This window comes from Scardinius erythrophthalmus (genome assembly GCF_964197995.2).
Source record: "Scardinius erythrophthalmus genome assembly, chromosome: 25".
Classification (NCBI taxonomy): Eukaryota; Metazoa; Chordata; class Actinopteri; order Cypriniformes; family Leuciscidae; genus Scardinius; species Scardinius erythrophthalmus.
The window spans coordinates 29,051,792-29,076,183 of NC_138245.1; the positions used below are offsets into that span (position 1 = coordinate 29,051,792).

The 24,392-nt window shown below is 38.8% G+C and overlaps 1 protein-coding gene across 3 annotated transcripts; it reads left to right on the forward strand.

Moving 5' to 3' along the window:
- Positions 1–345: 345 nt before the first annotated feature.
- per3 (period circadian clock 3) lies at positions 346–23,764 on the forward strand. Of its 3 annotated transcripts, none has more exons than XM_081358131.1 (23): positions 346–613; positions 4,544–4,985; positions 5,129–5,194; positions 5,956–6,113; positions 8,635–8,753; positions 9,738–9,939; positions 10,755–10,806; positions 11,293–11,432; positions 11,568–11,646; positions 12,381–12,487; positions 14,051–14,207; positions 14,304–14,412; positions 15,329–15,469; positions 15,552–15,645; positions 15,871–16,009; positions 16,493–16,629; positions 16,703–16,888; positions 18,321–18,581; positions 19,015–19,715; positions 20,578–20,767; positions 21,201–21,387; positions 21,831–21,981; positions 22,724–23,764. In XM_081358131.1, exons 2-23 carry the CDS (start codon positions 4,723–4,725, stop codon positions 22,832–22,834), a joined length of 3,750 nt encoding a protein of 1,249 aa, XP_081214257.1. In that variant the 5' UTR covers positions 346–613; positions 4,544–4,722; the 3' UTR covers positions 22,835–23,764. The 3 variants fall into 3 exon arrangements, with proteins under 3 accessions (XP_081214257.1, XP_081214255.1, XP_081214256.1); XM_081358129.1 differs by having other exon boundaries at positions 15,329–15,457; positions 15,537–15,645; XM_081358130.1 differs by having other exon boundaries at positions 10,758–10,806; positions 15,329–15,457; positions 15,537–15,645.
- The last annotated feature ends 628 nt before the right edge of the window (positions 23,765–24,392 follow it).

Genomic DNA, 24,392 nt, shown 5'->3' on the forward strand with positions numbered 1-24,392 from the left:
TGTGGAAAAGCATTCATCTCTCAAGACAACAATAGTGTGAGGGCTTTCTACAGAAGGCTGTTTCCTTGTAAGACATTTTTGAAACCAAATTTGAACCTTAGATATAAAAGTGCACTCGATATAAACACCTGAAAAAAATGTATTGCATCACGACATCTATCTCATATCTATATGCATGTTAATAAAGACTCAACAACCTAAACATAATTTCCTTACTGCCCCTTTCAACAATTCAACAATTAGTAATCCTAAAAGCAGGTAATAAGTCATCATCGCGCCTGTCCGACACAAAATGTAACCCCAGTGGAGGGCGCGGCGTTATAACAGTTCGTTATAACCACGCGAGATCTCCACCGCTACGTCATTTTCATCTGTTGTATACTGGTTGTATAACATGGTGATACACGTGAGTCCAGCCGCATTCTCGGCTAGTCTGTTTTGTCCACGCCGCTCGACCAATCAGACTGTCGTAGGGAAACGTTCCCACCCAATGGGAGTCGAGTAGGCGTGGTTCCGGGCGGCCAAACTCACGTGGGTGAAGTGTTGCGTACCGGAGGAGTAATGGAGGGACACACGAGAAACTGGAGCAAGTGAGAATTGAAATAAACATCAAGTAAGTGCTAAGTGTTCATTTTATACTGCTCTCAAGCGCACGAAAGAGATTTATAGATATAATACTGCTGTGGTGTTCAAGAGAGTTTAATAAGACAAGAAACGCAGCGTTCAAGTCTTCCACTATTATCTTCTACGATTTCAGGTATATCACAATTATAATTACGTTATTAATGAACTATATAATACAGTCATGAGCACTCACTTCTGATACAGTAAATATGTATTATCCTGCTTGTGTTTTTTTTTTTTTTTTCGTGAAACATCACGTTGGCTTATGTTTGTATCCGTGCGCATGCGCACTGCTCATCCGACTTAAATACTAAATTGTATTACTTCTGTCACATTTAAAAGCCTATGTTTTTGTGATGCTGCTGGGTATGTGTGAGATGTACGGCTCATGTAGAGGGGTTTAGCGGAATATCTTTCTCTCTGCAAACTCGTGGCCGTGCATGTGAATGGCGGAGGCGCGCATCAGTATCACTAAGTAACATTTAGTCAATTGCTTTCGTTACATGAGTTATGAATGTGGGAACTTTAGAAGATGCTTGTTCTTCTGGTGCATCTCAAAGGATGTTTGGATCAGGCCAAGAGTGATGGTGTGAGGAGGACATCAGGGGTCTGTAGTTGCTTTATATCTTAAATGATGTACATCTGCGTGAGTTTTATGAATGAGCCAACAAAGTATTTTATTGTTGTTTATCAGTGAACATTTGATGTTTATTGTGAATATAATATTTCAGCCTGATCTGCAATAAGGTTTATGATTCGATTTAATGATGAATCAATCAGGGTTACACAGTCATGGAAATATTCTTATGGATTATGGATGCCTATAATTAGAAAGCAGTGGTGCAGATGTAGGCTAATGCAACAAATATTGTGGAATATTTACATAAATAAACCAAATGAGAAAGAAAAGGGGGAGAAAAAAAGTGATAATTGGCCAATGCTGATCATTTTACCCGACACAAATCCATTCCTGCTGGAAATATCAGACAGGTTTGAAATGTAGAGTCTGGAAAAGTCATGGAAACATCTCAATGTAGTTTTACTCTGTTCTGAAATATTTCATCAGCTAGATGTGTGTTTATACACGCTTGTGTAGAGAAAAACCTTACCTCAAACAAGTCTGACATCAACAGTTGTCCGTTGAGACATTTGTACAGTAATTGTAATCTTTTAAAGGTGTTTTTAGTTATTTTTATGGTAAAATACTTTAAGTAGTGTCCAATCTTAGAAAAATTTAAGCCGTTCGTAGGTTGATTTCACTTGAAAAAAAAGTCTTTAAGATTGTTTTAGCATCTCAGATGTTAGGAGAGTATTGTCCGCACACTGAGTTTACAGCTCCAAAAACATTTATTATCAATAAACAGTGCAACGTTTCGACCGTCAGGTCTTCATCAGGCACAATACCCTTTATGTAGTTAGATGCAACTCTTTATATATAGCAATAATCAGAAACACACTCAAAATCATGTGACAAATGATTAGACGCACAGAAACTTTGAAACTAATACATTTTTCCAGTGTTATTATTTGCCATACAGTTGATTCACCAGGACATACGAGGACACATATCGGTTATTGTGTGAAAAAGTAGTAAAGTCAATCAATAACTCATAAATATGCATGTAGCGCTTTATGGATGACAGTAATATGCAGTATTCATAAAGATGATCACCTGTTGCATAAGATCCATTACCACTTCTTTACCGTAAAGACCTGAGATATGATAAGAATGTGCTGTGCGTAAATGTAAATGGCAAAGATGCGTGACGTGTCCAGTATTACATAATTACATGTGATCATGTGCATGTTTACAAAACTGCTACCCTGTTCTTTCTGTTCGAGTGTCATGTTTTAGCTTATTCTAAATGTCCCAAATAGCATATTTTATACAGTTTATCATAGACATATTTTCAGCAATTCACTGTCATTGGCCTATAGCTTCAGTAGGACCATAATAAGCGCAGCCTGTGTGTCTTTAAAAAAAAAAAAGCATGGTTCAGACTGATCTCCACTTGGTTTATTTTTTTTAATGTGTTTTTTAAAACCTGACCTAGTTGTACTCTGACACAGCCTATTCTGAGAACGACTGCGTCAGAGTTACACAGACAGGACATGACTTTACAACACATCACAACCGTGTGCCGTCACGAAAATAAACTGGTGTAGAAATTAGTTTGCAACTATTTTCACTCAGAGGTAAATCCAATTATGAAGACGCGGCAAGGAACGCCTTAATCAATAATCTTCCTTTTATTGACAATAAAACAGTGCAGACAACAAAATATGCAGGCAACTAAATTTGATGTAAATATTCTGGCCTGGTATTTACTGTTGTTTGCTAAATCAGAACTAAGAACAAGCTACTAAACCGGAGTATTAAAGGCTGGTGCATACTTATAAGTAATCAGACTTAAAGACTTAATACAGATATAGCAACACTCTGGCAAACATCTATATGGTGACCACATCATGCTGATGTGTTTTGCATGAGCAGACACCACTCACATTTTACTATGAAATTGCATAATAATGTCATAATATTACATATGAAATATAAAAATTCAAAGATTTCTGTGAGGCACAAGGATAAGGCACCTTCCAATTGAAGTAGCCTATATAAAAACATGTTTATTGTTGGACTAACGCTTACTGTTAGGACCGAGTGTGTACAGTACGCACACATAACAGTCCTGAATGCAGTCAGACAGTTGTGTAATATGCGATCTGTGGATGACACCGACAGGCTGTTGTTTTTGAGGGTGAAAGCTGATATGACACCCGGCCATCTTGTGCTGCATGTGCAAAACATTTCGTTTTCATAACACGATTACGCCAAGTTTATCAGTTAATGAGACGTAATGCGGTGAAATCAAGTTATTTTCTTGCTAATTTTATCCTAGACTGTGTAGGCAGAGACAAAACGAAGCTCACGCATTATACATACAGAGCTCTGAAAAGCATGTCATATTGACGCACCATGGCCAAATTATATCCTAAATATGTGTTGTAAACAGAACGGATCAAGACAACATATTTTCCAAATTGAAATGTTAAGAGCTTCAAATGCTAAAATATATTACAAAATCTAAATTACAAAATTTCCAATCTTAAAATGCATTTTGTACATATTTTGTTCAATGTAAATAAAAATAATAATATATATATATATATATATATATATATATATATATATATGCACGTACATACACACACACACTCATATATATATATGCATTTACATAAATATATTTCTGATATTTTTTTTTTTACATTGTACAAAATATGTACAAAAAATACACTTATATATATATATATATATATATATATATATATATATATATATATATACATACACACACACTAATATTTTTTTATTCTTTATATAATTATTGTTCCAGGTTATTACCAAAGTACTTTTTCTTGGGTTTGATATGTAGATATCCTAAATATGTGTTGTAAACAGAACGGATCAAGACAAAATATTTTCCAAATTGAAATGTTAAGAGCTTCAAATGCTAAAATATATTACAAAATCTAAATTACAAAATTTACAATCTTAAAATGCATTTTGGGTATATCTAAAGTGTATTTTTTTGTACATAGTTTGTTCAATGTAAATAAAAATAATAATAATTCAAAATATCGAAAAAATATTTATGTAAATGCATATATATATATATATATATATATATATACACATACATACACACACACACATATTTATAAAAATATATTTTTTAATTTGTTTTTGTTTTTTATTTGTTTACATTGTACAAAATATGTACAAAAAATACACTTTATATACAGTATATACATATACACACACTAATATTTTTTTATTCTTTATATAATTATTGTTCCAGGTTATTGCCAAAGTACTTTTTCATGGGTTTGATATGTATCCGTGTTTCTCTTGCAGTTCATTCAATGGAAGACTACATTATCCACCAATTATCCTCGAAAAACGTTGTCGTCGTCATCATGGATTTCTCTATAGACCATCATTGTTGATGTGGACAAAAGCAGCGGAGCATCTCGACTCTGGATCCGAGCTTCAGTAGTGGTGGGCAGCGGTCGGAGGAGAACTCACAGCAGGGAATGCCGGGAGGAGACGGCTTTCCCGATGGAGAAGAGGAGAGCCCTTTGGACCGAACCAGCGGTGGGCCGGACCCCGGGGCCAGCGGGGGGGAAAGCTCTCCAGGATGTGAGGAGAGCGGAGGAGAGCACACACACGAGGATGTGGACATGAACAGTGGTCACGAGTCCAGCAGTGGGAACGACAGCCTCGCTGGATCACGACATCATCGTTCCTCGGCCAATTGCAGCCCTGGAAGCACCACGGGGTCAGGAAGCAGCAAGAGGTACAACAATCACTTATACTGAGGGTTAGTGGCTAGAACAACACCTTTACTTTGGCAAGTCCATTTGAGGAGGTAGAACGTGTGCAGGTTAAGTCCTGTCCTATCATGTCCCAACATTAGACTCTCTCTCTTTGTGTCTTCAGCTCAAAGTCCGCCACTGTCTCCTCGTCCTCCAGCTTTCACAGCTCTCGTCACACAGAGTGCAGCAGGTAAATGAAGACATCCGAACCGTCACAACCACAGATTTACACAAGAGCTGAATTACCGTACAGTAACACAACTCAGCTTAAGCTTCAGTGGCAAACTTCAATGGTATTTGTATTTTGCAGATTTGCATTAATATCAAGGATCATACAGTGGACTTAGTCACACTTAAAAATGCCTGCATGCAATTGCATTAGATAAAGAGATAAAGTGTCATTGTTGTTTATTGTAAAGAAAGATGCACAAGAACGCATTTTCTCACTGCAAAACATCAGGCAAAAAGAAGTTACAAAAATTAGTCTTTAAAATTCCCTCCACCTTTCAGATAATTTCTATACCCATATAGTTAATATAATTATGGAAGCCGATTCCTGCCACATAAGAAAACAAAATCATGCTTTGTTGTTAATTATGAGTCTATATAATGACCTTTTTCCCATAATTTCAACTTCCTGTCGATTTATGATAATTATGTCTTAGTATGTTATCATTTAAAAATTTTAAGTCATAATTGTGACACAAAATTAACTTCATGGCAAAAATACACTTTATATTATATTATAGTTTATATCATAACAATTTCAACTTTTTGTTATGATTATCACTTTTTATCTCATAATTACAATCTATGAAAAGTTCAACATTTTATCTCAAAATTATAACTTGGTAAGTCAGAATTTAGATTTTTATCTCATTAATTATGATTTCCCAAAGACTGATTTTTGCAATTGTCCAAAAAGCCCTGTAATGAACCGTGTGTGTGCAGTGAGCAGACGGAGCACGAGCGAGGCCAGACGCACAGAGAGATGATGCAGACGGTGCAGGAGATGAAGAAGCGTCTGCCGTCTGAGAAGAGGATGCGCAGTAAAGCCAGCACTGTGGAGGCTCTGAACTACGCGCTGAACTGTGTCAAACAAGTGCAAGGTAAACACACTTTTGTTTTGGTGTGTGACTCCAAGCACAAAGCCACTAGAGCGACTGCTGTTACTGTAAAACACACATTCAGATCCGCGTCTGCGATTATGTAACAGTCCGTCAGGAAGGGCGAACCGCGCTCTGCTAAATCTATCCGCATTCTTCAGCACTTTCCCCGTGCTGCTGGTTTTATTAAATGTTTTACAGTATAAAGCCTGTCTTGAGATGATGTGGATGGTTTCTGCATGAGCTCATCGTGTGCGTCATGTGGTTAAGTAATGCTGAAACTCAACACTCTAGAATGCAGCTGCCATGTATTTCCAGTCCTTTGAGGAATAGATCCAAATCAAAACATATGGCGTGGTTCAGTGAGGGCAAGCATTATGATTTAATTTAGTTAATATGGTAGCTTTCAATGAAGCGCAGCAGATGATCTGATGACCAGTCACCAAAACACAGGAAATACATTTTCAACTGAATCATTCATGCCTTGTGTTTTAAGAGCTCTCATTTAGCTTCCTAAAGTCAGCTGATAATGTGTGTGCTTGTGCAAACACCTGATTTTCTGATATGCATGAAGGAAGTCTTTATCCTGTTATCGCTTGGAAAAATGTCACTCTTTAATGTTACTTGTGCAAGGAAATCTTTCTGCCACAACACCACTAAGTGATTGTGTCACGGATTAGGCGGCTGTAATCAAGCGCACGACAGAGGAGATACTAGAGGAGACTTAAATCCAATACTTAGGCCACATTTACATATAGCCGGGTATTTAGAGAAACGAATATTTCCCCTGCTCCGTTTTCAATAATAACATCGTGCACACAACATCGTTTTCGAAAAAGTTGTCATTTACATCAACCCGCATAAATACGCCGTCGAGCGCCATCATAACTATGCCAAACCGATGGGCGGCAGTGTAGGGAAGGATAAAGCCATGCAAGCCAATCAGAATCCTCAGAATCGACAACAACGAATAACACGAGCGACTTCCTAGGGCGCTCGCATGACGTTAAAGGAACACTCCACCGTTTTTTGAAATAGGGCTTATTCACTTTCTTTCCTACATTTAGAAAGGTGGGCAAATGCATTTGTCTCAGTGCATGCATTGTTTTAGTTTGACAGGGTCGGCGCTAGCTTAGCTTAGCATAATGAATGGAATCCTTTGTTGCCAGCTAGCATGTCCTGAGTAAAAGTGATATAAAAAATAAAAAAAAAACCACCTAATTACTTCTTGTGGCCTGCATATTCACAACAAGAACAAATAGTGATGCAGATTAACACTAGGCCATTTCCTAGGCAGATATTGACTTATATATTAAGGACTATATTAGGGTGAAGCACTGCTACTTGGGCGTGATATCTCTGCGCCCAAGTAGCAGTGCTTCGCCTGTGCTTCCCCCTAATATAGTCCCAAGTCAATATCTGCCTAGGAAATCGCCTAGTGTTAATCTGCATCGCTATTTGTTCTTGTTGTGAATACGCAGGCCACAAGAAGTAATTAGGTGGCTTTTTTAAATTTTTTATATCACTTTTACTCAGGACATGCTAGCTGGCAACAAAGGATTCCATTCATTATGCTAAGCTAAGCTAGCGCCGACCCTGTCAAACTAAAACAATGCATGCACTGAGACAAAAATGCATTTGCCCACCTATCTAAATGTAGGAAAGAAGGTGAATAAGCCCTATTTCCAAAAACGGTGGAGTGTTCCTTTAAGCATTTTTCTGGCGCATAATGTGACGTTTGAGAACCTAAAATTAGACAGCTGAACTGAAACTCAAATCAATATGAAACTATAGTGACAAACAGGCCGGGGAAACGGAGGATGACGGAACCAGTTAACACACTGACAGCAAACCACAAGACTTTAAATACAGACATGAATAAAAACAAACATAAAACGTGACAGATTTGTACTACTGTAAAAAAAACCAAATCTCATTAAAATGGTGTGAAGAAGAAACAATGAAGTAACATCCATGGTTACCTGTACAAAAAAAATATACTGCACTTGAAAATGTTTCCTCAAATTTGCAGCAAGTTCATATTCTCACTTGAGCATGCTATATTTATAAATGTATCGCATATTTGGATATTTACCGAAGTTTTTACAAAATTTGTTTGTTTACTGCGATTTTGTCCTAAATGAATGGCAAGTTTGCAGTAAAGACGTAGTTTTGCAAGGGTAATATAGAGTTTATTTAGTAACAATAACCATATTTTGGAGGAAACAATGATAGTTAAAAATTTATATTTTAAGGGATTAAATCATCATGCATTTTGTTTTATTAATTAAAGCTTTCTTCAGTGCATGTATAGATTTCTGCTCATTTCTGTTTGCTATCACTTGAAATAAATGTCTGTCATCAGTGTATGATGTAATGCTATGTGAAATTTCCCAGATTTACATCTGTGTGGTGTTGTAATCTCTCTCGTGGCCTCCTGCTCCGTTGTTTCAGCCAAACACTGATTATTTACCGTGACTCTCATGCGCCGCTCATTTGACATTTCCTCTGCCGCCTCCTGCAGCAAACAGCGAGTACTACAACTTACTGATGAGCAGGGGTCTGGAGGAGAGACGGGACGCCACTGTGTGCTCACTGGAGGAGCTGGAGAGAATCACTTCAGAACACACACTGAAAAACACGGTACGTCCTTGCTGCGCTTCCTCTCACACACTTAGTCGCATGGAAACAGAAGTTGCGATAGTAGTTTCTTCCCTATTGTTACATATATCTGAGTGAAACAGCCTCTTGAACAAGAAATAATGTTGATTTTGTCCATGGGGAATTGATTGGATGGTTGTGGTTTGCTATTGGTGGATCTGATGTGAGTGACAGGTTGCACCGCCCTCAAGTTATTTTGATTCAAGATTACAAGGACACATGAATTAAAAAAATGCACGGATAAATCATTTATAATCATACTGCAATATTCTATAGAAAGAAGAATTGACTATCTTGATTTCATGGTGACTTTAAGGCTACAGGCAAAAACATAATTTTTCAATGCACAGCTCAATTTTGAGATTTTGCGCTATTTGGCTGTTCATAACATGTAGTTTCAGATTAGTGGAGAGAAAACATCCTAAATGCACTTTATCTATTTGCATCTGTAAATTTCATTTACAGTACATAATATATAAAAATTTTGTCAGAAATCTCCACTTCCGCAGCTTTACATACACCAGATTTTACAGTTTTATTCCTATCTATGTTCTGAAGGATTTTACAGAGGGTTTGTTCATTTAGCGTTTTTTTTTCTTCTAAAAACATGGAGTGATCAACAGATATGTTTATAATCCTCTGTGTGAAAACTAAGAGTAATATTTCTGTCAACAAAATGAAAAGATTTTTTAACCTGGTTTCATCCATTGTTCAGGTTTCAGTTCTGGAAATGTATGCAAATGAGTGCATATTTTATTAGATAATGCGTCATTTACGTATTTAAACGTACTGTAACATTTTAGAAAACTTGTAATACCAGAAATGTTTGCACGTCTTCATGTAATCTCTCAGCTAGTGAAGTATGGGTTGGTGGAATCTGTTATCTGTTGTTGTTTCACTGTGGGCCGTCTGGCTTTAATGAGCGCGTTCCCTGTGAGTTCACGAACAGTTCTCTGGTGTTCTCAGGACATGTTTGTGGTGGTCTTCTCTCTGGCCTCGGGGAAGGTGGTGTACGCGTCTGAACAGGCCTCCAGCGCGCTTCACTGCAAGAGGAAGTTTCTGGAATCTGCCAAGTTCGTGGATCTACTGTACCATCAGGACGTCAATGTGTTTTACTCGCACACGGCGCAGCCGCGACTGCCGCACTGGAATGTGGGAACGGACAACGGTGAGTCGCTCCTCATGATGTCACACTTCCAGTTTAAAGGGATAGTTGACCCAAAAATGAAAATTCTGTCATCCTTTACTCACCCTCAAGTTGTTCCAAACCTGTTTGAGTTTCTTTCTTCTGCAGAACACAAAAGAAGATACAATGGAAGTCAATTGGACTCATCAACTGTTCTTTAAAGCTACACTGTAATTTTTTAAGTTGATTCTTAGCAAAAACACTTTGTTCTTTCAAAATGATATGCGCTCATTAATGTGTAATTACTTCTACCAACTAATCAAGTATTCTCGTAAGCGTAGAATCTGCCATTTAGAATACATACGAGCGAGTTGCTCGAACGGCGGCAGCCATGTTGCGCCTCCATCTTGAAAATACATTAGCCAAAGAGGGACATACCTGGAAATTCAAGCTTCGCCTTTCGTGTTTTCACACTCAGTGGCACCGTGACGAATGCGAGGGGGAGATTACTCACGACTGCCGGCAGATTTGAATTAATACGGCCACCGTAGGAGTTAAAACGCCCTCGGAATGGGAGGGGCTGGAAAGTAATATTCAGTTGATAGTCATAAACAATTTCACCGCTAGATGGGAGAAAATCCTACACAGTGTAGCTTTAAAATATCTTCTTTTGTGTTCAACTGTTCAAAAAGAAAGAAACTCATACAGGTTTGGAAGAATTTGATGGCGAGTAAATGATGACTGAATTCAAATTTTTGGGTCAACTATCCCTTTAAAGCTGGTTGTTTTAATCATACAAACAACAGCTTTGATGAATTAAGCTCATAATAATATGATTGTGTTTGTGCTCTCCATAGCAGCGCTTCTGTTTGAATGTGCCCAGGTCAAGTCCTTCTTCTGTCGATTCAGGTCAGTCAGAGGAAACCTGATCTCCTTATCTCACTTTATTCCTGCTTCCTGATGACTTTTTAATTGCGCTTTACACGGCATTATTACTCATTATCATCTGATATGTCTTATTATGTCAAGTCTCGTTTAGCTATACGATACAGATTGCTTCAAAGCAGCTTCATTGTAATAAACAAGAAAATAACAGTATTAATGTTGCATAGTTCTTCAGTTATGAAACGAATACAGTTTCAGCTGTAAAGCAGCTCTTAAAGACAATAGTGTCATTTTTCAGCTCAACTTAATTAAGTGTTGATTCAGTTCAGTTCAATAACATTAACTCATTGTTAGAGTTTATTAATTATGAAATGAATTCAATATTCAGCTATAAAGCAGCTCTACAGAAGACAATAGTTCATCCAATTCTGATCCAGTATTGTCAGTGCAGTCAAGTTGGTAATATAACTGAATATTAAGTGTCTTTTAAATGTGTGTGTGTGCCATCAGAGGAGGGAAAGACAGAGATGGAGAAATGCGTTATTGTCCTTTCCGGATCACTCCGTATCTGCTGAAGGTTCAGGGATTGAGTGGAGAGGAAGAGCCGTGCTGCCTGTCCCTCGCTGAACGCATCATCTCAGGATATGAGGGTACGAGCCTTTGACCTTTCACCTCAGCACATTCTGAAACCACCGTATACTACTTGGTTGTCACATGACCTCAATATGTTGGCAGTTTAGTTCTGATCTAATAATGATTATCTGGGTTTGCTTGTTTGTCTCCAGCCCCTCGCATCCCCATGGACAAGCGCATATTCAGCACGACTCATTCTCCAGGCTGTGTCTTCTTAGAAGTGGATGACCGGTGAGTGATTTGGACCTTTAATTAAAATACCTTTGGTGAATGGTTGTGTTCAAATAATAATTCTATTAATAATAATAATCTGTGCAAACATATTATTTTATAATAATAATAATAATTATTATATATAATATAAAATGCTGTGTTATATTATTGTAATTATTTAAAATAATGTTTCACATAGTAAAGCTGAGCAGATTATTATTAATAATTGAAAAAATATGATGTATGGAGTAAAGCTGGGCAAATTATTAGTAGCAGTAATGTATAGTTTTCTTTGTTGTAATGGACTTTTTCTTGGCAGATGCTTTAAGTTGATAATAATTTAGGCTCTAATCAATATTTCTATCCATGTATTTGTTTATTTGGTAAGTAGTGGTAAGTTTCCATCTTCTTATATGGCTGTTTACCAAATAAACAAATAATGTTGAGTAAGCAGCTTCGCATTAAGGATATTTTGCAGTGATGGTCAGGTGGTGTGTTAGCTCTTATATAACAGCATGAATGTGAGGTAACTCCAGCTTTGTTGACCAGATTAGTTCAATATCTTGTTACTCTGTGCTGGAATCAAGTCTTTTTTGTACAAATAATGAAGGCTTGGACTGTTTTCAAACATGAGACTTAATTGGTCTCATGTTCATTTCAACAAAGTCTGGAAATAAATGCAATTTCGTGTTGTAAATGTGTTTCTGTGAAATGAATCCTTGTTCATTAGTTGTGTGTGTGTGTGACTGCAGTGCGGTGCCTTTGCTCGGTTACCTCCCTCAAGACCTGATCGGTTCCTCTGTTCTGAACGTCCTGCATCCAGATGATCGCCAGCTCATGCTGACCATGCATCGCAAAAGTACGTCCATTATGACTTTTTTTTTACATTTTAAAGGCTTTATCAGTCTTGTCAAGTCACCTTTATTTATATTACGCCTTCTACAATACAGATTGTTTCAAAGCAGGAAAAGGATGCATTTCGGCTGTTATCGAGCTGAAGTCAGTTCAGTGTTGATTCAATTCCGTTGTAATGATCATCAATTATTTTATTTGTTCAGTTCATCTATAAAGCAGTTCTGCAAGAAATGATGTCATCGTTCAGCTCAGTTCAGTTTCAGTCAAAAGCATCAAAGTGTAGTCAGATCAATAATATTGTTGAATATTAAGTGTTCCCAACTAAGCAAGCCAGAGGCGACAGTGGCAAGGAACCCAAACTCCACCAGGTGACAGAATGGAGAAATAAAACCTTGGGAGAAACCAGGCTCAGTTCTCCTCTGGCCAACCAACGAACACGGTGTCATTATGATTCAAGCTGTATCAAGTCAGAATTCAGTAGCATTCAAATATTCATCCAGTTCCTTTTGCTTGAAGATCGATTCGTCACGCTGGCATGGAGCCGAGGCTGGTCATAGGGTCTGTGTGGAGGACCGGTCTGGTTCTTGTGGTCTCTGCTGAGGATCGTATCGACGAGGCCTTCGCAGGGGATTGTCTAGTAGACATGGTCTCTGCTGGCGTTCAGGGCTGCGTTTTGGTCGTGTCTAGGTGCAGGTCCACCATCTGATCTGGATATGGGCCGGATCCGGCTGACTACGGTAACCTCGGGATGAGGATGAGCCCGACAGACTAATGTTAGTGTAGATGCCATGCTTCTTATAAGAAGTGCTCCCGGTTCCGGTTGACTTAATTTATGCCACCTAACAATCATTTAAAGGTGCAGTATGTAAGAATGACAACTAGTGGTCGAAATAGGTACTGCAGTCCAATTAAAAATATCGGAGATCGTCGATTCTCCCGCCAACCTGCTCCGCAGACTGGACGGCGCTCACACGGGTTGCCAGTTTGAGCACACACAACAGGAACGAGCGCAATGGACAATAAAAATTAACAACGTGCAGTATCACAGACCAAAACAATAACAATCATTCCAGCCTGGAAACACATTTCAAAGTAAAATAACTGGCTGTAGAAGTGTTTTTCAGAGAAAGGAGTATGTGAACTTAGCATGTTTCCTCAATATATGCAAATATATAATGGTATTTTTATGCTTTAGTAGAGTGAAAAAGTTACATACAGCACCTTTAACTGATTTGAATAATCGAAATTGGTAATGTGTTGTGTATGCTAGGTTAAAGAGAAGTGATTTTAATCTAGATTTAAACTGACTGAGTGTGTCTGCTTCCCGAACGAGGCTAGGAAGACTATTCCAGAGTTTAGGTGCTAAATAGGAAAAGGATCATCCGCCAGCAGTTGATTTTGATATTCTAGGTTTATCAACTGGCCAGAATTTTGAGATCGCAATAGACGTAAAGGACTATAGTGCGTTAACAGCTCGCTCAAGTACTGAGGAGATAAACCATTTATAGTGCATTAAAGATTTGAATCTTGTATATGGTCTTAATATAAATTGTCATGATCCCCTCAGTTCTGAAGTACGCAGGCCAGCCTCCGTTTGAACACTCGCCCATCCGGTTCCGGTGTCAGAACGGTGACTACGTGTCCCTGGACTCCAGCTGGTCCAGCTTCATCAACCCTTGGAGCCGCAAGGTGGCCTTCATCATCGGCAGGCACAAAGTTCGCACGTAAGCGCCGGCTCATGAATGTGTCAGTTGTTTCTGAATCCAAACATTCACATTCGCACATACACCATCACTTGTTTATGTGCGTCTTCTCTGTAGTGGACCTCTGAATGAGGATGTTTTTGCTGCACGGAATAACGCCGAGCAGCCAACCATGTGTGAGGACGTGAAAGAGCTGCAAGCCATGATCCACAAGCTCTTCCAGCAGGTGAGAGATCACTAAATCCACAAGAGACACAGGCAGACAACCTTTTTACAGCCCAAAATGCTGATCAGATATACAGTAAATATTAATATAATATGTTTTCTATTTTAATATATTATAAAATGCAGCTTTGCATCACCGGAGTAAATTACACATTGCATATTTCTGATTATTATCAATGTTGAAAACAGTTTAATATTTTTGTGGAAACCGTCTTTGATAAATAGCAAGTTCAAAAGAACAGCATTTATTTGAATCATAAATCTTTTCTAATAATATAAATAATATAACACTTTTTTGATCAATTTAATGCATCTACTAAATAAATAGGTTTTTGTTTTGTTTTTTTCTGAATAGCTTTGCATGGATCGTTTTGTATGAGGAACAGACCCAAATGACATGAAAACTGTTCAAATAAACTCACTAAAGCCTAAAATCAGTAGTCTGTTACTGTCAAATCAGTTATAGGAGAGCATTCATGAAACAATAGTGCTCTTTCATTAGAGCAAAATGACTGCAAAAGCAATGTAAACTATAATAATAGTCATAAGCAATTGCCCACAATTAGATCTTGATCAGCTAATATCTGTGCATGCCTACTTGACTTCATATCAGGGTTATTATTGTTAACTAAATCTATTAAAAACATTTTTGTTAATTGAAATTAAGCTGAAATAAAATACAAATATTAGATGGAAATCAAACTAAACTAAAATTAGAAATGTTGCCTTGGCAATTAAATAAGTAAAGAATTTTTTTTTTTATTTCAGCTTTAGTTTATTTAAAAAGATTAAAAACTAATAAAATGACAAATGCACATAAACACAAAAACACATTCTGCTTCATATGTGGCCTGACTACAGTTGTAAATCGCATTTGAGCTGCTGGTTTGTTTTAATCACATCTGTCTCTCTCTCAGCCTGTTCATAATAATGGATCGAGTGGCTATGGCAGTCTGGGTAGTAACGGCTCTCACGAGCACTACATCAGTGTGGCGTCGTCCAGCGACAGTAACGGAAACCTCTGGGAGGACTCGCACAGAGAACCAGTACGTCTGAAAGTGCATGAAATATTGACAAATCAGTGTTGGTTTGGCAGGACCGTACAATGCATCTTTTGTCTTGTAGATGACATTGCAGCAGTTTTGTACGGATGTCAATAAAGTGAAAAACTGGGGCCAGCAGGCGTATCGCGACTCCCGGAGGAAGCTCACACCTTTAGGACCAACCACTGCAGGTCTGGACCCTATATTTCTTTTCTACATCGGTCCTAAATAGATAGAAGCATAAATAGAAACACTTTATGGATGTAAATCAAAATATACCATATGCAGCCGCTTGATCAGAAAACATATGGTTAATTAATAAATGTAAGTTCATTTCAAGTCTGATTTAGAAGCACAAGATATAAACCCAAAACCCACACGTAGTGATATTTGATTTGTTGATTTGTTCCGATCAGTGGCAGGCGCAGGCATTCATCCTAACTCCAGTCAGGGTTTGGGAATTAGAAATCATCTGAAGCAGTCTCTACAAGAAGCCCGGAAACATCCACACATTCCATCATATCAGCAGATCAACTGTGTGGACAGCATCATCAGGTGAGGCATGCGGGCGCTATGACCAAAACTTCTATCATATATCATATCATGTATCATAACAAATCAGATCAAATCATAAAATAAAAATTTTTAGTTTTTAGTTTTTTTTTCTGAAAATGTAAAGCACAGCAAAATATTAGTTTCTGATGTTTTTTCTAAATCGTTAATTTAATTGAATCATTTAAATATGCAATCCATAATGTTGCATATAAGATTAGATTTGATTAAAATCGAATAGATTATAAAAATAGCTATATATTTTATATAGTAATTTTTATATAATAAGTCTGAAAATTTCGAACATTATTTTTTTGTGATCTTCCAATTTAAAGAAAGAAGTTACATTTTAGATCAGTGTAGTGTCTGTTATTGGATAAATGAAATGTTTGTTTTTTTAATATACAACCCAAACGGTTAGAAACAACGAAAAAAAAAAGATTCGAATTAGCCCATTAATGTTGGTTTGTGTTTTTCCTTCTCTAGATATCTTGAAAGCTGTGCAACGTCTGCTCTGAAACGAAAGAGCGAGTCTTTGTCCATATTTACTTCATCCTCTTCTTCAGTGTCTGAGGAAGATAAACCTGAAGTGGCCGCACATGAAGGCACTATGAACACTGATGGTACGAGTCCATTCCGACCCTTTCTGTATTCTCCTAAAGCCCTGCACAGTTTCTCACGGTCTGTCTCCTGCAGAAGCTGCTCTCGAGGGCGCTGGTGTTCTGGACAGTCAGGTGTCTGCGGGATCAGTCACGACGGCAGCGGTTGTGGGAGCACCGCTCACTGACCTCACGATCTCTACAGAAGCCATGAGCGTTGTGTCTGTCACCAGTCAGTGCAGCTACAGCAGCACCATAGTGCATGTGCCGCAGCCCGAGTCAGGTGAGTTAACACTGACACCACATACAATGACACAAACAGATGACATGCTGTGTTCGAAATCGTCCCCTATACCCTCAAGTCAAGTCATCTTCATTTATATAGCGCTTTTAACACTGTAGATTGTTCCAAAGCGGCTTTACATTGATAATAGGAAATGAAAGATAATAATAGCTGCTTTACAACAGCTCTAGAATAAAGTTATTGTCCAGCTAAAGTTAGTTTTGATTGATTCATTTACTTAGGGGCCGCTATCACGACACCGTTTTAACAGAAAACTCTTAAGTTCTTTCTGCACAAACTTTAAAAACGCGAACCCTGTGAGAACGCTGATGGCGTGCACATGCGTATTACGAGTTCAGTCTATAGGTATGCGCGTTTGAATATATGTGCGCAGGTGTGTAGTCCTTCCCTACAAATCAACCCTCGACATACTACTTGTCTGGCCTTAAAATGTATAATACTGAATTTTTATCGCTCACTCACTATTCCCTAAATTTCTCCCCTAATTTAGTCCACTGAAGGAGTGTATGAAAAATTTTGCATTGTTTGTGCTGCTTAATAATCATTTAAAACGTAGCAAACTGGCAGCTCCAGTAATGAAAAGATTTATCTTGAACTCTGTCATGGAAACTAGCATACATAAATCGTAATTAAACAATCTAATAATCAATTAAAAAGAAATGTATACCTGTATGGTAACGCTGTAGCCAGCGGTTTGGAAAATGGATGGATGATTCAGCTGCGGCGCCATCTTCTGGTCAGACGTGGGAATTCATTCGACGCGTGACTCTCACAGTGCATTATGGGTATTCTCTAATCTCTGTTCTCCGTTGAGCATACATCAGTTGTACACTCGTTATTGCGGTGTATTGTGGGATTGAATGAGTGCACTTAGTAACGTCCGCTATGGTTTCGGACACCTACAGCTTCCCGTCCTTCGGATGAGACGTTAAACCGAGGGCCTGACTCTTTGTGGTCATTAAAAATCCCAGGATGTCCTTCGGAAAAAAGAGTAGGGGTGTAACCCCGGCATCCTGGCCAAATTTGCCCATTGGCCCCTGTCCATCATGGCATCCTAATCACCCCCATACATACTATTTGGCTTCATCACTCTGTTTCCTCTCCACCAGTAAGCTGGTGTGTGGTGGGCGTTCTGGCGCAATATGGCTGCCGTTGCATCATCCAGGTGGATGCTGCACATTGGTAGTGGTTGAGGAGATTCCCCCCCTTCTATGTAAAGCACTTTGAGTACCCAGAAAAGCGCTATATAAATGTTACAAATTATTATTATTATTATTATTATTATTACAAATGGCTCTCCCCTCAATTAGTGCCCTATTTAAGGGTATTTCGGACACGGCCCAGAAGTACTTTAGCAGCACCATTGAACTCTGTAAATGTCCTACTGTAGCTGCCCCTTCTCTTCCTCCAGAAGTCACAGCCTTAGAAGATGCTCCAATGGGTAGCGAGCCCACAGACTCCGCCCCCACCCCTGCATGCCCCGCCCCCAGCACCTCCTCAGCGGCTCAGGAGGAGTTACTCCTGGTGGGTCTCACCAAAGAGGTGCTGTCAGCTCACACCCAGAATGAGGAGCAGCAATTCGTCGACCGTTTCCGACATCGTATCCTGCAGAGTCCCTACAGCTCCTACCTCCAGCAGGACAACAGCAGCATGGCCCATTCTCATCACAGAGGTGTGTGTGCAAACACTTCAGGAGCTCTAAAATAACTGTATATTTTAATTATTTTTTTTTATCTGTATTTTTAAAGAAAAATCCATAAAGTTTCGTGTGTATATGGCGGATGCTAAAGCAGTACAGACCTTTCTCCATGTATAAAATTGACTTGTATTTATTTATTTGGATTACATTGGCTTTGGCATCAGCAACTGAAAAAGCTCAGTTGTTTAACTACAACTTTTGAGCTATCATTCCAGTTTTAACTCCGCTATTCTGCGCAATATTGGAAATTAACTGGTATGTTTCATGGAAATAAAATGTATTAGCCATTAGCCCTTGTCTCACATACGTAAGCAATAAGGTATGAGAGGCTGTGCTAAAACACAGCTATCGACCAATCAGAATCAAGGACTGGAGGAGAATACACAACTTTCCCATCTGCTCTCAGGTGATGTCGTGCGACCTCCGAACAAACACAAGCGTCCGAAACCAGAGGACTCGTCCGACAGCTACGGCTCCCAGCTGGGCAACTACTGGTCGCTTCCCGGACCCACAGGAGCGCCCCATTCCTCCTGGCCTTCCTCAGAGTCATCTCAGCTCCCGCCATCCAACATCGGCTTTGTGCCGCCTATGGCAGTGCCCATGCAAACCGCCCCTTACTTCACCGTCGGTGCGGATCAGCAGCCCATGGTGGTCCAGCTTGACCAAGGTCTCCAGAACCTCCAGCCCATGACTCCCATGATGGTTGTCCTACTTCCTAGCTACCCCATGTACCCCGGCACCAATGGCATGTACCTCCAGGGGATGCCCGTCGCTGCGCCTGGAGTCATTCCCCAGACACCCTTTAATATGGGCGGGTTTGTCCCACCTGGTGCCCACATGGCTCATGGCTCTCCATTGCAGGGACATGTTTCAGGGTCCACCGTCACGGGCGTTGGGATGCCAGCCGGTGCCGCCGCAGAGGTCGACTCGATTCCCACCCCTTGGTTTGGGGAAGACCTTGATGCAGCACAGCCCACGGCGCTCTTCTCCAGCTCTCGCTCCAGCTCACCCATCCAGCTGAACTTACTCCAGGAGGAGCTGACCAAACCCACCGAACCCCTGAACAGCACCGGTCCTGAGAGTCTGCACCAGCACCACGCCAAAACGGTGAGACCCTACTGAGATCTGGGTTGGCCTGGATACTTTTTGGAAGCTGAAAAACATTATTTACTCAATCTGAAACTATTTTATAAAGTATTTTGCGAATACTTTTCTAATTCTTAAGCATGTAGCTCTCATGACCTCATATTATGTTATTATATTATTGTTATTAAATTATGTAAAAATACTTCGTAAAAAAAAGCAGCCTCAAGCAGCCTAATTGACTTTTCATTAATTATTACTAAAATACTTTATAATATTTAAGTGAAATATTAATATATATTTAAAATATTTATTAAAAATGAATGTGAAAGGGCCATAAGAGGCCAATTATGTTATTGTATTAATTAAAATACTTAGTTTTAGTAAAATTAAAAATTTAATATTAAAAAACTTGTAAAAATAAAAATATAAATATACCTGTAAAAAATAAAAAGTGAAAGTTCCATAAGAGAAAATAACAAGTTGTTATTCAAATATTTCAATTAGAACATATTTAAAATATTTAAATACTTGCAAAAATTCATATGAATTTTTTTTATTATTATTATTAGAATGCATGATATATTTAAGTAAAATATATTTAAAATCAAAATATTTATATATATATATATATATATATATATATATATATATATATATATATATATATATATATATATATATATATATATATATATATATATATATATGAAGTAGTTTATATATGTATAAAGTAGCATATATATATATTGAAATGCTTGTAAAAGGGCCTTTGAGCAGTAATCCACAATTATTGCATATCTTTGTTTAGAAGTTTTCCTTAAGAAGCTGAAGTGGGAATGAAGTTCAATCGATTGACTCCAGCTGTCTGTTTATCTGCTCACAGGAAGAAGCTCCCAGCGAGTCGGGGAACCAGGACGCCCATTCTACCTCCAGCGAAATGCTTGACCAGTTGCTACAGGAGGACGCCCGCTCAGGAACCGGCTCCAACGCGTCGGGCAGTGGCTCCGGAGAGTCGGGCTCACTGGGCTCCGGATCCGGACTGGGATCTAACGGAACGTCAACCAGCCATACCGGTGCTGTTCAAAATCACTCGTCCATGACACTTCATGTTGTGTGGAGGGAATTAGGCACTTCCTCCACAAAATAGCTTCTTTCTGTAGATGGTGTTAAGAGACTTTGGATTAGTTGCCTAGTTTCAACTAGACTGTAAAAGTCTCCCAGAAGATTATTTTAATGGAAATTCGATACAAAAATGAATAATTTACTCGCCCTCATTTCTTTCCAAACTTGCACTAAAAACAAAAAGTGTAGAAAGTTTTCTCAGAAATTGTGTGTAAATTTCACAAACAATTGCATGTAACAAATTGAATTAAACGTCATTTTGAAGTAGATAAACTGAAATAGTTTTTCAATAGTCTTTGTTCAAAAAATCACTTTTTACAGTTTGTATGACTATATAAAAGGCAAAATGTCATTAAACTGAGCCCTGACGTTTCCCGTTTACAGGCAGCAGCAACAGCAGCAAGTACTTCGCAAGCAACGATTCGTCGGACACGTCCCGAAAGGCGCGCAAGTCCGCGGAGGCCCAGGAAAAGGAGCGTGCGACCCTCAAGAAGCACGTGGACAACCCTCTGTGGAGCACGATCAAGCAGACACCAGAGCCCATCATGATGACCTATCAGATCAGCCCCAGGTAACAGACCCTGAGGAACGTCTTCTCCCTCTGTCCTTCTCTCCCTCTTCCTCTCAATCCCGGGTTCCCGCTGATTCCTCTGAGAAACCTGTGGGAAACGTGACATTCTCAGCATCTCTTTCCACAGGGGAAAGAGATAGCGCTGCCAGGCTCTCTCGCTGAGGTAGTTCTGATCAAGCTAAATGTCTCATTGCGCCGTCAGCCCTGAGGTAGGTGACTCCAGGTGACGGTACACAATGAGACCCGTGTTTAGCAGCTTGATGAAGTGGATCCTTTTAAAAAGCTCCTGATTATGGAAGGAGGAGAGGGCGAATACAAGATGTTTTAGCAGGATTTAGATGTTGAAAATGAAATCAAAGCGCTGTGCTGTTCAGTGTCAGCTAGCAACGTGCTGAGGCAGCCTGAGTGAGTTTGGTTTTGTGTGTGTGTGGATGTCCATGCAGGGATCAGGACCAGGTTCTGCAAGAAGACCGAGAGAAGCTGCTTCTGATGCAGCCCATGCAGCCCTGGTTCAACCCGGACCAGAAGAAGGAGCTCGCAGAGGTTCATCCCTGGATCCGTCAGCACACCGTCCCACAGGAGATCAACACACAGGTCGAGAACTTCTCATTTACGTCGGGGTCGAACATATGTACCATTATAGATCTATATATTGGCCATATTCATTCATTTGAGATAACAGAAGAGGGAGTTTCTCCTTGTGTCAGATGGTTTCCTGTTATATCAAAAATGTAAACAATTTAAAATAACTGTTTTCTATTTGAATCTATTTTAAAATATTGTTTATTTCTGTGATGCAAAGCTGAATTTTCAGCATCATTATTCCAGTCTTCAGTGTCACATGATCCTTCAGAAATCATTAATGTGACCCTGGACCACAAAACCAGTCACAAGGGTCAATTTTTTTTTTTTTTTTTTAGATTTATACGTCATCTGAAAGCTGAATAAATAAGCTTTCCATTGATTTATGGTTTGTTAGGATGGGACGTCTATTTGAAAATCTGGAATTTGAGGGTGCAAAAAAATCGAAACATTGAGAAAATCGCCTGAGAAAATTGTGAAATCCATCATTGTGACCCATACAATGTATTGTTGGCTATTGCCAAAAATATACCCGTGCGACTTATGACCGGTTTTGTGGTCCAGCGTCACATGTACTGATTTGCTGCTCAAGAAATATTTAGTATTTATTGTTATTTCTCAATTTGATGCATCTTATATACATATCAATATTATATCAACCATCAGCCTGACTCATGTTTTTATCTAGCACTGAAGCATATATTTATTTTGCATCATCATGATCTCATAGATTTATTTTCAAATGTTTTTCCAGGGCTGTGTGAGTTGTAACACCATGGAATTGGGTGAGAAACTGAATCTTCAGACTGACCCTCCTGACAGCTCCTGTCCGTCACAGGACAGCAGACCCGCCACAGACACCTGAAAGCTCTCCGCTCCATGGACAATCGCTGCGACTGCAGGCCCCGCTGGGACTCCAGGAATCTTAGGAAGGGAGAGCCGTCCGTGTGCCAGTCTCTCATGATCCCGTCTGAGGGCACGGCGCGAGGTGACGTCTCTGAGTTTGTACGCTCACAGGAGATGGACAGTTCCACATGTGAACGCTGGCCATCACATGACCATGCATTTCTCCTTTACAGACAGTCCATGGACCCAAACAACTGTGAATATCAGACTATAATTTGGTATTGATGTCACATTCACCCATGTAGTTTTTTAGTTTTTTTAGGCTGTTGCCCGAACTCGTTTTTCAAAATGTTTTTGTTAATGTGTCCTCTACTGAATTTTGCAGACTAAGAGGGTTTATGATCTCCCAGAAGTACCTGTAATGAGCTTCTAACCACTTGCGCGGATATAAATGTCCCACAAAGTCCAGCATCCTGTTCGGCTGCTGAAGAACATTAGCACTCACCGCCAAATATAAAAGCGTCTATGAATGATATTTGGACCTGGTTTTACTGTCCAAAGCTTTACTTTACTGCTGCTTACTTTGACCGCTTCATCTCAAACTAGTCTTCTGTTTAGTTCGCCCGCATCGAGCTGAATCGCCACAATTAAGCAAACCGGTAATGAGAGGGATGATATTGTGTCCTCCTGATTGAGTTCATCCAATCCAAACGGATGATTTGAATGAGGCCTTAAATTAGTTTTTCTGTCAGTGTTGTTACAACAGTGTGTTAATTCATTGTCTCTGTTTCTCAGTTTCAAATAATATTTGTCCACCATACAGGTGTCTGAAAGATGTCAAGCAGTGTCTCTTACTATGGTATAAAACTCTTAAGTTATGGTGTAATGACTGTAATTTAAAGATTGGTTTGATGGTTGAATACGTAGATCGGTGTGTCAAAAACATAACTGGGTCATATATATATATGTATATATATGTATGTATCAGCACATACATATATTTATATATATATATATATATATATATATATATATATATATATATATATATATATATATATATATATATATATATAATTTTTTTTATTATTATTTTTTTTTTCTCTCTCTCCTTCAAAAATTATGACCATTGTTGTTTTTCCTCTCCTTGACCATTGTAGGACCATTATGATTATTGGCATTGTGACAATTATTTTCATGATGTCTGTTTCGGAAACAAAAATACGTACTGGTTGTAATGCAAAAATAACAATGTAATCTTAATGGTTCTAAAAATGGTCCTAATTATTTGTTTTTATGTCTTTTTTTTTTTTTTTTTTTTTTTTTTTTTTTTTGTTGAGTTGGGACCTGAATATGTTTCATGAGATTCACTGGTACATATAAAACGTATCAAATCCATCATAAAGCATCCTGAAAGACCAACTCATCACAGTGTACCGTACGGTTTTCACCAAACCTCATTCTTGTCATCTTGTCTTTTATTTATTGCTCTGTTGTGTCAGTGTCAGAGCTGAAGTGTGTCGTTGTGAGTGTGTTTCTGTGCTGTTGCTGATGTCACAGGCGTAGTTCCTTGATGG

Excerpts from the sequence above, each read along its gene's own strand:
- per3 (XM_081358129.1), top strand. The coding sequence starts at position 4,723 with ATGCCGGGAGGAGACGGCTTTCCCGATGGAGAAGAGGAGAGCCCTTTG. Across the intron at positions 5,195-5,955 it reads CGTCACACAGAGTGCAGCAG|TGAGCAGACGGAGCACGAGC; the intron begins GTAAATGAAGAC and ends GTGTGTGTGCAG. Across the intron at positions 12,488-14,050 it reads GCTGACCATGCATCGCAAAA|TTCTGAAGTACGCAGGCCAG; the intron begins GTACGTCCATTA and ends TGATCCCCTCAG.